A 14506-nucleotide genomic window follows, 5' to 3' on the forward strand; every position below is an offset into this window, starting at 1 on the left:
GGAATTGGGATGGGGGGGGTCATTGACCGTTGGAGCTGGCTAATGGGATAAGAAGATCCCATCCCATCTAACTCTTGATTTCTTTAGATGTGCTTTTAATATAGATTTTAATATAGATTGTCCTCGACTTACAACAGTTCATTTAGTGGCCATTCATTTACAGCAGCATTGAAAAAAGTGTCTCATGACCGATTTTCACTCTTACAACCGTTACAGCATCCATGGTCACATGATTCAAATTCAGACTGTGGACGACTGGCTCAGTATCCCAAGGTCGAGCCCTTTTGTGACCACCTGACAAGCAAAGTCAATGGGGAAGCCAGATTCATTTAATAAGCATATTATTAACAACTGCGGTAATTCACTTAACAGCTGTGGCAAGAAATGTCGTAAAATGGGGCAAAACTCAATATTTGCCTTGCTTAGCAACAGAAATGTTTGGCTAAATTGTGGTTGTGTTGAGGCTGCCCCGAGTCCCTTTGTGGAGAGGGAGCGGCCTATAAATTGAATTAATAATAATAATAATAATAATAATAATAATAATAATAATAATAATAATAATAATAATAATAATAATAATAATAATAATAATAATAACTAAGTGTAATATTTTAAAGTCTAGTCATTTTAATCGATTAATATTTTAATTGTTTTTCACTTGTTTTTATAAATTATAAGCCGTCCACAGTCACCTTGTGGGGAGATGCGTGACATAAAATTAACAACAACAACAATAATCATCTAATCCAATCTGAACATCTGGCTGACTATGCAACAAATCAGATAAATTAATGAGTGTATATACATACACATGCATTCACACAATTTAGCATCTTGTATGTCCCATTATTCTGTGCTTTGTAATTTATTTTATTAATTTTTTATGCCAAATAGTTGATTTGTTAACAACAAATTAACAAAGGGTGACACTCCTGGCATTCTGCTGGGCAGGTCTTCTGCTTATTGTAGACTTAACTTGTTGGCCATGTTGCCTCTGTATTTTAGATTCTCTAAAAAGATGTATGCAATGGTGCTCCCTAAACCTTTTGCAATCAAAACTAAATGTTCCTCATGTTGAAGCCTCCTTTGAAACAACGCAGGGAGCTTAACTTATTCCATTACGCTGTGCTTCATTGAATTGTCCTGGTTGCCATGATTGGTTGCCAAAGGGGAAACGGAATAACAAATCACGTAATTATGATGTCAGATCTCAGGATAGGCGGTCAAGGGAATGAATATAAAGGAGAAAATCTATAAAATGGAGTTATTTTCCTTCTTCTTTTGCCTTTAATGTTAGAACCTGAAGTTGTTCAATGAATCTGTTGCAGGAGATTCAGGACAGACAAAAAGAAGGGCATCTTCACCCAGTACATAAAGTATGTGATTTAAGGAATTTGTTGATGCAGGATGCCTTTCAGTTGGAGACAAAGGGGGTTAAGGGAGAAAAACATGGTGGAGATAAAGGTTGTTCCCATTCATTAGTCTGATGAATGGATGTGATTTCTAGGTTGAGAAACCATTATTGCAGGAAAGAACTCTTTGCCTTCCCATCCTGCTTTTCCACTTCCTTTTATCAGTTGGTCGGTCACATTGCAAAGCAGAGTTGGACTGGATGGGTGGCTTTTTTTAAGGAGGAAAAATAAGCTTTTCCAGAATTGCCATTGAGGTGTGGCTACTACTTGTAGCTCCACATATTTTTTTCTTCTTCAATAACTAGAGAGAGAAATTGTAAAATCTGCGTGCGTTGGATTTCATTTTAGCTATTTGGGACTGGTTTGTAGTTCCCGATTTACTCCTGAACAAATTGGGACTAACCCTGCATTTATAGGTAAGCTATTGGTTACATGGGATTTCTCATAAGCTTGGCCTCTTTTCCTTCATTGTCTGCAAAGCAGGAACTACCTGTTTTCTGTTGCTAACCTGGAGTCGGATTGATTGGGCTACGTGACATTAATTACACCCTTTCCCACCTACAAACTTGCGGTGTTAATTCTGCAGTGAACTTTTTTTTTAAAAAAAAATTGTCGTACAAGTTGGGGGGGAAAAGTAGAAAAGTAACAATTCATTCCCCCCCATCGCTAAATTATATTTTTATTTCCTTATCCCAACCCTTGCACATATCAAATGAAAATTCCTGTAAGTGCCAGTTATTCCCAATTTCAAAAGCAGCATCGTTTCCTCATCTCTGAGAAGCCCAGCCTTTTCACTTGTTGACACAGCTTCCTCCTATAATCTCTGCTGGAATCCTTTTCCGTCTTCAGGGTTTTTCCAAGCTCATACTGACATCATTTTTTCCAAGCCATTTTATCTTGACAATCTACTTGTGTACTCTACTCTCAACCCACAATCCATGGCTATCCTAACACGGATTATCATGGCATTTCCCTCCCTAATTTTATTCATTTCACCTTATTTTAATAGGATTTTGTTCTTTTTCCCATCTACAACATTGTTTAATTAGTCTCAGCTTCCGAGGCTCAGGAAATACCATTTCTTGCTTATTTCTTTCTCTGCTTGGACTTCTCTTAAAGTGTGGGTTTTCCCCCAAAACCCCACACTTTGTGTAAATTTGTATTGTGGGATATCATACTTATAACTGGATGTGAATTTTTAAAAAATCTTCAGTTTTGAAATCTGTTCTGCCATCTACTGCATCAAATGGAGTAGATGAAGTATCCACATATTGACAGTTGTTTAAAAGTGCTCATGTCATCTTTAATTCCTCTTAATATAGGGAGTCCTTGACTTACAACAGTTCATTTAGTGACCATTTGAAGTTATAACAATACTGGAAAACTTGACAGGACAGTTGTCCAGATTATGACAGTTAAAGCATTCCCCCGTGGTCACTTGATCAAAATTCAGACACTTGGTAACTGATTCATATTTATGACAGTTTCAGGGTCTCAGGGTCATGTGATCTCTTTTTGCACCCTTCTGACAAGCATAGTCAATGGGGAAGCCTGGTTCACTTAACAAGCATGTTAATAGTTTAACAACAGCAGTGATTCACTTAACTTAGACAAAAATGTCATAAAATTGGAAAAATTCACTTAACAATTTTCTTGCTTAGCAACAGAAATTTTGGACTGAATTGTAGTCGGAAGTTGGACTACCTGTATAGGAGATGTGCAATTCAAATTTTCATCTAATATAGGGACCATATAAATGCTTAATTTTCATAGGATTGTGTTCATTATAATTTACTATTTGTATTGAGAAAGTTTAGTTTGTATACACATATGCAAATATTCAGAGAAATATTGGAAACTTTAAAAATAACATAAAATCCCCTCCAAAAAAATATTGTAATACCAGTTCAACAATCATAGTGAATGCATTTCCCTATTACTTAAATGAAAGGGAAACCAGTATATGTAAAATGCATCAAGTTCTATTTGGTTGTATACAATACAATACAATGCAATACAATACCAGAGTTGGAAGGGACCTGGGAGGTCTTCTAGTCCAACCCCCTGCCTAGGCAGAAAACCCTATACCATTTCAGCCAGATGTCTATCCAACATCTTCTTAAAGACTTCTAGTGTTGGGGCATTCACAACTCATTGCTTCTTGTTCTACCCTCAGGTGCCTTGGAGAATAGTTTGACTCCCTCTTCTTTGTGGCAACCCCTGAGATATTGGAACACTGCTATCATGTCTCCCCATGTCCTTCTTTTCATTAAACTAAACATACCCAGTTCCTGCAACCGTTCTTCATATGTTTTAGTATCCAGTCCCCTAATCATCTTTGTTGCTCTTCTCTGCACTCTTTCTAGAGTCTCCACATCTTTTCTACATCATGGCGACCAAAACTGAATGCAGTATTCCAAGTGTGGCCTTACCAAGGCATTATAAAGTGGTATTAACACTTCACGTGATCTTGATTCTATCCCTCTTATTGATGCAGCCTAGAACTGTGTTGGCTTTTTTGGCAGCTGCTGCACACTGCTGACTCATATTTAAATGGTTGTCCACTAGGACTCTAAGATCCCTTTCACAGTTACTACTGTTGAGCAAGGTACCACCTATTCTGTACCTGTGCATTTCATTTTTCTTGCCTAAATGTAGAACCTTACTCTTTTCACCATTGAATTTTATTTTATTAGATAGTGCCCAATGTTCAAGTTTGTCAAGATCCTTCTGTATCTTAAGCCTGGAGTGTTGGCTATTCCTGCCAGCTTGGTGTCATCTGCAAATTTGATGAGTTCCCCATTTATTCCCTCATCCAAACCATTGATGAAGATGTTTTAATACCATAGTTTATCATACTGATTTCTTAAGATAGGAAAGCAGCTGTTTTTTAATATAATTGAATGGTTAATGTTTAAAAGCATTTCAACTGCAAATTTCATATTTCAAAATAAACTATTTGACACTATCAAGAAGTAACTTTACAAATTAATGAAGTTATGCACCCAATAGTAGGCTCATACAGGAGTATCCTATGTATTTTGTCTAAAATCAAATATATCTACATTGCTCATTGATTATTTAAAATATTTGATTTATAGACTTTTTGTATATCTACAAAGCTGATACTAAAAACCTATAGTGACTTTCTTTAGCATCCACATAAAAGGAAGCTGTTGTAAAAAGTGATCACTATTTTTCATCAGGAACCTGAGTCTCTTCATCTTTTCACATATTCTCTGAAACAGTTCTCCATACCTCCATGCAAATATATCATTTCATTGTCAGTTACAACTTTTATGAACCCACTTGGTCATTCCAGATTTAACAGATGCCCCCTTCTTGTAACTGCCTTCTTTTCAGAATCTAGCATATTGTATGTCTTAAGAGAGCATTTAGGATTTCTTCTTCCCCTTTGGGCACCAAAATAACAGGACTGGAGATACCATCTCTGAGCTGCTGCCTCTGAGTGGCAACCAGGCAAAAGAGGCCCCAGATTTTAATGATCTGGTGTCAAGAATGAACACTGAAGCCATAGCAAGGTTTGAGGATAGAAGAGGGACATCTGAATGAATAGAGGGCCACTCCTCCTTTTTGCTCACCTCTCGGTGGCAGCCTCCAATTACTACATTTTTCCTGATGTAAATAGCAGCTGATTTAATCTGACAGCACTGTTTAGATCACCATCATTGTTTTTCCCTGGTTTCTAGGGTTCCAAAGAGAAAGTTGGTCATGCGAAGCAGTTGGGAGTGTTCCTGGCACCTACCTTTTCCAAATGATTAACGGGTTCTCCATCAGTGTCCCCGAAATGCGGTGTGTGAGTTTGCTTTGGAGCTGACACTGCCTTTACCTGTCTCCATGCCCTGCTAACTTTGTGTGCAGTGGCCCGTGGTTATTAAAATTCCTGTCCGTACAGGAGTGGTTGAGCTTGCGTTCTTGTCTTTAGGCATCATGGGTTTCTCTGAACTTCTCCATTTTAGGCAACAGTCAGTCCAGTACATGTGCCTGATTGCTGACTTAGAACTGATTTAATATTTTGTGCTTCTAGCTTAATATTCTTGTCTCTGTACCTTTCACCTATGCTCAATTATGATGGTATTCACAAAGCTATTTTTTAATGTTTTAATACTTGAAATGCTAAAGGTTGTTTTACCTAGTTGAAGCAAACTTTGGTGACAGCCTTGATGGATTTTTTCCTATATAATATAATGAAAAAAAGAAAGCAAGGAGTAAATATTTCTGTGCCTGCTTGCACACCTATGTTTTATCCAAAAGATAAACCCCAGATTGTTGTTTATTCTTTGCATAAATATATTATAGAAGGACAGAAATCAAGGAGGCTTACTTCCGCAAATATCACCCATATTTTTGATCAAAAAGTTAACATTTCTTGATTTCAAGAGCAGTCCAAACAAATAATTCCTTCTTGCTGAAACTAGGGAGTACTTAACTTTGGTTGTGTCATGGCTAACAACTTTTAAAAGACATCTTGTTTCAAGTTCACAAGAAAAAAAAAACGACAGCAAAACCAAGTATTGGAAGATATTTTTTTCTTTTTTTCTTCTTTTAAAAAGTTTTTCTTTGTCACAGGAGAAAGAATGAGGAAGTAGCTAGGCAAAACTTTCTGATTTGAAGGAGCCACAATAGGAAAAACCTTGCTCTGTTACTAGCCAATTTTTTTTTCTCTGAGACAATTGAGATCTCTCCTTTCTGTTGCATGGTGAATGGAGATGTAGAAAGTGGCATAAGTGAGCTTTAACTTCCAAATAATCTTCATTTTGGCATAATTAGGCCTGCCATAGAAAAGAAAGGCAGAAAAACATCTGCTTGCAGATATGTACCTATTTTGTTTTGTTTTGAATTTTAGGGGAAAGGGTGATGTTATATGGTATTTATGACATGCAGTAGGAATTCACAGCATCCTAACCCTGAACCCAGCTGAACCTTAAGATTGAACAAGGCATCATAAGATGAGATCTTTGATGCCAAGAATATTCACGTTACCTCAGTAATCAGTCTCTGGTTGCATTTTCTCACTCATTGTTGTAAATTAGGATATGTAATTCTAGTATGAAGTAATACATCAGGGCAATTGTAGGTTGTTGGGGGAAACCGTGTGATTCCATTTGCCAGTGAAATGAGACCACATGATAACCAGGGCAGAGAAAACACGTCTTCCTCTAATATACACAGAATGATCTCTCACATTGTGAGAGATGTGGGAGAGATTCCTTCATTTTGCAGAATGGCTGAAGAAGCACGTCCTTCATTCATGCATAATTACCTATCACTCTCTTCAGGGTAATAGGAGACAATAATACAGGATATCCAAATATTTGAAGTAAAATGTTTTCAAGCCTATGTCATACTGGGAACTCCATATAACGTACATGAAATCAAGTATTTCCTCTGTTGGATGTGATTTATATATCACATTCTGAAGTTCATCCTAATTTTGGATTATTTAAAATTCACATCTTATAGCACATCGTAATGTGCCCTTCAGGTACACCGCTGGCAGCTTTCAAATGTGTTTAACTGTGATCCAGCTAAGGGAGACTGTGGACATCTGCCTAATCAGGAGTTGCATCAAAAGGCAACTTCCTGATGGATATGCACTCCAAGGACCAAGTTCTGTGGAACAAAAATAATGTTGCTCTTGAAATTCCATTAGTGATTCTTGGGGTACTTAAAAATCTCTGAGTAAATTCTGCTTAAGAATTTTTAAGTGATTTGCAGTGTTGAGTATTCCAGCTCTTGAGTTGGTCTGTCTTTACAGGATTGCTATGTTTATTTTTACTGAGTTTGCTCTGTGAAATAAAAGTCTATCTCATTCCTATTGGGTGTGTAACTTGTTGCTTAAAAACACACTGGGTCTTCAACAAACCCCTGAGATTTTGCCTTCACAAATAAACAGCAAAATTAGAACCTTTGACAATTCCTTTCTGTAGACATGTGTGTCTTTTGGACTTCATCTGATTTGACATGTGCTAAATTTAGCTAAGGAAGACTTATTTCAGGAAATAAAGCAGGATTGGGCTAAGATACATGCATTCCATCTTAAAACATAGGATGAAGTTGTGTTGGATCTTCTGAAAACCCTATCTGATCCAGTATCAGACAGTTTATAAAAAAAAAATTAAACACTTAATTCAGTTTACTCCTCTGACCTTCTCTTTTTTCATTCTCAGGTTGATGCTGCTAGCACAGACTTTCTAGCGGAAGATTCAAAAGAAGTGATTGTGCCATCTGACCAAATAGATGGGAGCAATACTGTAACCAGCACTCTTACCGTGCAGGAATATTTTGCCAAGTGTATGAAAAAACTGAAGAAAACTCAACATTGCACCAAAGTAGAGCCAGGTAATTCTCCTCCAGCGATGGTTGAGAAGTTGGAGTGTTTGGAATCCCAGACAAAGAAGAAGAAGAAAAGACACAAACATGCACAGGATGAGGCTGGAGAACCAACGATTATCTGCACTGGGATACTAGATTCAAGCAGAGATAAAGTGGACACCCAGAAAAAGAAAAAGAGAAAGAAATCTAAACATCTGGACACCAGTAATGATCTTATTTATGATGAATCTCAAATTGGTAATCAAAAGGCAAGACAATGTTCCTTTGAAACTTCTAAGGAAGAGAATAATGATTTAGGAGAGCAAAAATCAAAGAGAAGGAAAAAGAGCAAAAAAAGTAGACTGGAATGTAACTGAAGATGTTGAATGCATAAAGCTGAAGAAGAAATGGTCCAGTTAATACAAATCTGCATGTTTAACTTCATTGAAATAAACGTAGATTTCCAAATTTACCCAAATAAATAAGCAACATTTTATAAAACAGATGTGGTCCTTATTTGTTTTCTTATTTCATATTTAAAAGTCTGGCTACTTCATAAGCATGCAACATTAAAAAATACAGTAAAGGTAATAGAAAGATTATGTATGTCAAGAAGAGGAAATATTCAAATTAATTTTAAAAACCTATCCCATAAAAGATTTGCCATCCACCTTAACCAAGAAGTGGGTGAAAAGCCTGGTTTTTAACAATCAGTGGGGACCTTGCAGATATTTGTTGTGTTTTTCCCCTCTCATACCATTCCCACCTTTGGAAGATCAATTGCAAAAAAGGATTTGGAGGGGGGGAGGGTTGTTGGTGGATTGGTTGGTAAATCCTTCAGGAAATCCTGAATTTCTCATGATCTGCTCTAGGTGTTGCATTTCTATGAACTTGCATGTCAGTGACAAGCATCAATGGAGCTCCTAATCCTATGACAGATTTTTTGAGGAATGGAGAAGATGGAGTGGTTAATTCATGGTTTGCAATATCCATGTTCCTTGTTATCTTGACACCCTTAAAAAGAATATGGTATAGTTTGTTTATTTACATAATTTACATGGTTTCTCAGCTCAAATAATGTGACTTTGGGTGGTTAAAGAAAATTAAATCAGCAATACATGCAAGCATTTATGAATTTTTCCTGAAGAAATAGTGGATTGTTGCCTATTAATGCTTTTGATCTGAATTACTAACTCATTGTTGGCTATTTTATTCTATAGATTTCTTTTTCCTTTATGGTATTCCAAAGGATAAAATAAAGCTAGGAATAAAAGCCTTATTAAATGAAATGGATGAGTATACACAAAATGTAGATACACTATTTTTTCTTGCACTTTTCCTGCTTCAGTTGGTCTCTTTTTGGATCCCCAACATAAAAAAATACAAAACATAATAATATTAGCAAAAAGAGATTCAATACTAAATAGAAAATAAAAGTACCGGGCCAACAAAATAAATTCAGTATGAATAAGAGGGTAATAAACTTGGGAGATCATCTTTCGCGTGTCAGGTACAGTGCTTTATTCTGCTCTGATCTACGAATACTTCAGGGATGGGCTTCAAAAATTTTAGCAAGGAGTTCTCTGCCTGATTGGGTGGGGGTGGCCATGGTGGGCATGGCCTAGTCTGCCTCCTACACGGGGGGGGGGGATCTTTTTCCCCTCCCTGGGCTCCGGAGGCTTTCCTCGAGACTCCAGGAGGGTGAAAACGGCCTCCCCTGTTTCTCGCCCTCCCCAAGCCTACACCCTGCACTTATCTGCATCCAAAAGAGGCTGCGTGGGGACTCCTGGGAGGGGAGCGGCCAGCCAGGAGTGGGATTTGGAGGCTCTCCAAACTGCACAGAATCTTAGCCAGAGATCCTACCAAAACCCCAGCCACCCACCCCTGCTTCAGATCTTTTCTTTCCCCCAATTTAATCCCAAGATTATATGGTGTAGCTTTCTTTCAAAAATGTAAATTTATTAGATGTCCAGTCTTGTATAACGAAGGATCTTTCACATTTCTTAGAACAAAAATAATTTTTACAACTATGAGGGGAGAACTTACATAGCCGCCAAAAAAGTTCAAGCTCCCTGGACCAAAGTGTTTATCTTGGTTTGTTGTTTTGCTTCTTTTAGATTCTCCCTTTCTTAGACTGCTACATCAGCTAAGATTTTAAGCAAAAGCCATATAGTTTATATAGTACCTAATATAAACTTAAGAGCTATGCTTCTTAAAAGACTAGCAGATCGAGCCTTTCCCAGCAAAGTAACCCGAAACTGACTTGGACTACATTTTCTGCCTTTTTGTACCTTACCTGTGTGGCCGGGTGCCAGAAGCTTTTTTACACTTCATTACAATCATTGCTGTATCCAAACTAACAAAGTTTATTTCTCTGAAAGGAGATTAATACGACTGAGCAGAATGCTGTAGCTCTTAGTGAGTAAATTTTAATCTACTTAATAGGCAGCCAAGTAAAATTTATACAGAGTCATAAGAAATTCTCTTCATCTAACGTACCTCATAGTCTACTGGCACAATCGTTGAGCAGAATTAGTCTGAGGCCATCCTGGCAGAAGAATTAATCAGTGGAACAACTTGCCTTCAGAAGTTGTGGATGCTCCAACACGGGAGGATTTTAAGAAGAGATTGGGCAACAGTTTGAAATGATACAGGGTTGCCTCTAAAGTCCCTTCCAACTCTGGTATTGTGTTATTCATTTGCCTTAGCAGGTGGCAAAATCTGGCTAAACTTGATTCTTCTAGTGTTTCTTAAACATACTGTACATGGTATAACTTAAAGATACATGGATTTCAACTCTCAGAATTATCCAGATAGCATGAGGAATGAAGTCCACATATCTTCCAAACCATTTCCAAGGTTGAGAAGGTCTGGATGGTTCTTGGATGAGACACTCTTAAATGCCATGGGCTAGACCAGAGAGGACCAACAACCATTTTTATAACATGCCAAGACACCGACAGATGTTTCTGTGTAAGTCACTGGCACTCAAGCTGAAATCCAGGGTAACTATTATACCTTTCTTTCCAATTGTTTATTTAAAAAAATAAATAAATCATTGCACTTCGTTTCTTTAACTTCATGGTTGAAACTATCTCCCTCCCTCCTGCTATCTGTGTGTCTATATAGTACACTCCTCGTAAAGAGTATACAATCCTATGAACATTTACTTTACACACACACACACACACACACCATGTAATGTAATGTAATGTCCGAGTAAGGAAATATCAACGCTGTAAACATTGCAGCTTTTGTACTTATTGGTCACAGCAGAATCATCAACAAGGAAGAAGGGGGAAGCACCTGGCCTTACATTTAGGTTCAGCATAATTAAGCCTTTTAGGCTAAAAATCAGAGCTGGCCACTGGTCAAAGGAGTTTTAATTGATGGAAACAAACACTAATTTTAGTACCAAGCTCTCATCCTTTAATGGTCTTCAAAGAAGTTGAGGGAGCTGTTTATGTGACTGAATTGTCCAAAAGTTACTTCTAATTAAAGGAAATAGTTGTTTTCTAGATTTGATTTTTCTTGGTTATAACAGAGTCTTGAAGTTGCCAAAGTAAACAGTTAATGTCATCCTCAATCTTAGCATGCTCTATCAACCAGTTGGAGATTGCAGCCCTAACCATCATAAGCAGCCACACCGAATGGCAGACTTAAATGCCCAGTTTGGGAGCAAATTTAAAAATCAAAGTCCTATGCTGGACGTCTGTGATTGGCAACCAACTTCCAGGGAAGAGCAGAACCTGAATACAATAGCGTCCTCCTGTCCTGTGCTCGTTTCTCTCCCCAAAAAATCTAAACATAGAAGAGGGGAATGGAGAGGGAAGGTTGACCTCTGATTTGGAAGACAACATTAGTGAATCAAATACTGTACCTATCATCATAATCTATGACAATTTGATCCTACAGGATAAATGAGAATGGTAGGAAAAGCTTCTGGTAGGACAGTAGCAGTCAACACAACAGAAGGCAGCCTACATCCTTTGCCTGGAATCTATTAAGGAGACCAGAATTAGAAAGGACTGGACAAATAATATGAGCTGCATATGAATAATATATTTAACCTGATTATAAAATTAATCCATTTTGGGAGTTTGCAAGGACAGAATTATAAACTAACCAAACAATCTGGGCTTGCATAATATACTGCCAGTTGTCTTTTTTGTTCCTCGGATAACTCCAATAAACTGCTTCTTTATAAAGTTTTGTATAGAAATGTATTAATGATTTAATTACATTAATTGCACAACTTGGTCCACTTTGTAAAATCTCGTAAAATTATGTTTGTAAATCGTTTATGCTGCTTTATCTAAATCTGCAGTAGGATAACAAAAAGATACGGTGTACAAGAGTATAATTTCAATACAATACAATACAATACAATACAATACAATACAATACAATACAATACAATACAATACAATACAATACAATGCGATAGTAGAGTTGGAAGGGACCTTGGAGGTCTTCTAGTCCAACCCCCTGCCTAGGCAGGAAACCCTATACCGTTTCAGACAAATGGCTATCCAACATCTTCTTAAAGACTTCCAGTGTTGGGGCATTCACAACTTCTGGAGGCAAGCTGTTCCATTGATTAATTGTTCTAACTGTCAGGAAATTTCTCCTCAGTTCTAAGTTGCTTATCTCCTTGATTAGTTTCCACCCATTGCTTCTTGTTCTACCCTCAGGTGCCTTGGAGAATAGTTTGACTCCCTCTTCTTTGTGGCAACCCCTGAGATATTGGCAACCCCTGAGATATTCAAGATTAATAGAATATGTTTTAAAATGCAACTTAGATTTGATTCCTAGTGATAACCAGTATATTGTTTGGCAGCAATACTGAAGCAGTTTCCTTTGCCTCCTCCTGGAATTTTTTTTCAGCTTCCCCCATCTAATCCACTGTGAGGGAATTTCCTAGTTGTCTTCCATCCGAGTACTAACCAAGTCTGCCCCGTTTCGATTGGCCCTAATGATTTATATATTTATTTATTAAATTTATACACTGCCCATCTCACCCAAGTGACTCTGGGTGATTTATAACATCAGGAAAGTATTAATTCTGTGTGCCCAGAAAAACACACAAACCAGGAACATTTGGCAATTTGATTTTAAAATATCTCATTAATAGCAAAACCCCTCACCAACAAGGAATTGATGTGTTCATCTTGAATTTTACTGTAGTATTACAATAATTTGCTTCCATTTGGAAAAAACATCATCCCTTTGATATTTAAAATATACCAAGTTTGTTGTTTAAATGTGATGCTTAAACTTTATTTAGAAATCAAAGAATCACGTCTCAGGGTCATTCCTTGCAATTCCTTGCCTGGAAGGACTTCAAAAGATTTCTATGGCGCTATAGCCAGCCACACTATAACTGAGCTGTATAGATCAATGGTTTGAGGTGATCAAGTTATTTAGCTTCATGTATTCCTAAAATATGTTCCTTGTAGATGGATACATTTGTATCAGTGTGACCAAATGTATTATATTCACAAGATTATACACTCCAAAGAAATAAGAGGGAGGAAGAGAGAAACTGTATTTCCCACCTCCTATTTCTATTTTGTTTTCATAGACCCATAAAGTCAACATTTCTGCAACATGTATATCTATATCAGGTTAAAACTACCTGATGTTTCTCTCCATACTGTATGCTATGTTTGGTTAGTGTTTGCCTTAGTTTATTTTTTGTGCCTTGTATGTTACATAAATCCAACTCTATAATTTAAGGGATGGTTACCAGCTTTGAGCGGCAGAAATCTGGACAACAGGATGACAGCAAAGTAAGTTTTTGGATGCTAATCCAGTCCTATTTTATTTGTCAAAGTATTGTGTGAACCCAGAAAATGCATTAAGTTAGCAGTCTAGGTGAGTATGTTGTATGTACAGTCATAGGTGCAAATTCACACATGCAAAAACCCATCTGGATAAGAATGAATGAAGGAGGAGAAAGTATTGGAAAGTTCCTGTATCTATGCCTTTCTCGGGTCTGGAAACTGAGACATGTTGCTGAATCAGAGAAATTTGATAATTCTGGCTCAGGTGGAAATAGAGGAAACGCAAAGATTTTGCAGTATTTTCTTTGCGTTTCTATATTTCCCTCTGCCCATCTTTCTTGGGTGATGTTATCACCATTATCAACTTCTTGAAACGAGAGTGTGTGTTCTTTGTAATGAAGGGATGCTATAGGTAGTGAGCATCTGGGGATTGGTAACAGCCTCTTAGGACTCACATCTATTAAAAGAGAGGCCAAAGTTGTTGTTAGTTGCAAAGTCGTGTCTGACCCATCACAGCCCCACGGACAACGTTCCTCCAGGCCTTCCTGTCCTCTACCATCCCACGGAGTCCATTTAAGCTCACAAAGATTGCTTCAGTGACTCCATCCAGCTACCTCATTCTCCGCTGTCCAATTCTTCTTTTGCCCCCAGTCATTCCCAGCTTTAGGCGCTTCCCCAGTGAGTCCTTCCTTCTCATCAGGTGGCCAAAGTATTAGGAGTTTCCTCTTCAGGGTCTGGCCTTCTAAAGAGCAGTCAGGGTTGATCTCCCCTAGGACTGAGCAGTTTGATCGCCTTGCAGTCCAAGGGACTCGCAGGAGTCTTTTCCAGCACCATAGTTGAAAGACCTCCATTCTTTGGCGCTCAGCCTTTCTTATGGTCCAACTTCCACAGCCATACATTGCAACTGGGAAAACCAGTTCTCTAGTTGTCCCTAAGTGTCCCTAGCTCTTCATAGCTGGAGGGCTTTCCAAG

The 14506-nt window shown here is 37.7% G+C and overlaps 1 protein-coding gene across 2 annotated transcripts in view; it reads left to right on the top strand.

Moving 5' to 3' along the window:
* Positions 1–8249, top strand: part of PINX1 (PIN2 (TERF1) interacting telomerase inhibitor 1) — a 36872-nt gene extending 28623 nt beyond the window's left edge. For both annotated transcript variants that reach the window (XM_081941398.1, XM_081941399.1), the window contains exon 7: positions 7604–8249. In XM_081941398.1, the coding sequence (XP_081797524.1) occupies positions 7604–8125 (522 nt within the window). In that variant the 3' untranslated portion in view covers positions 8126–8249. The remainder of the gene's footprint in view (positions 1–7603) is intronic.
* The last annotated feature ends 6257 nt before the right edge of the window (positions 8250–14506 follow it).

This window comes from Natrix helvetica (genome assembly GCF_964273705.1).
Source record: "Natrix helvetica genome assembly, chromosome: 2".
In the NCBI taxonomy this organism is placed as follows: Eukaryota; Metazoa; Chordata; class Lepidosauria; order Squamata; family Natricidae; genus Natrix; species Natrix helvetica.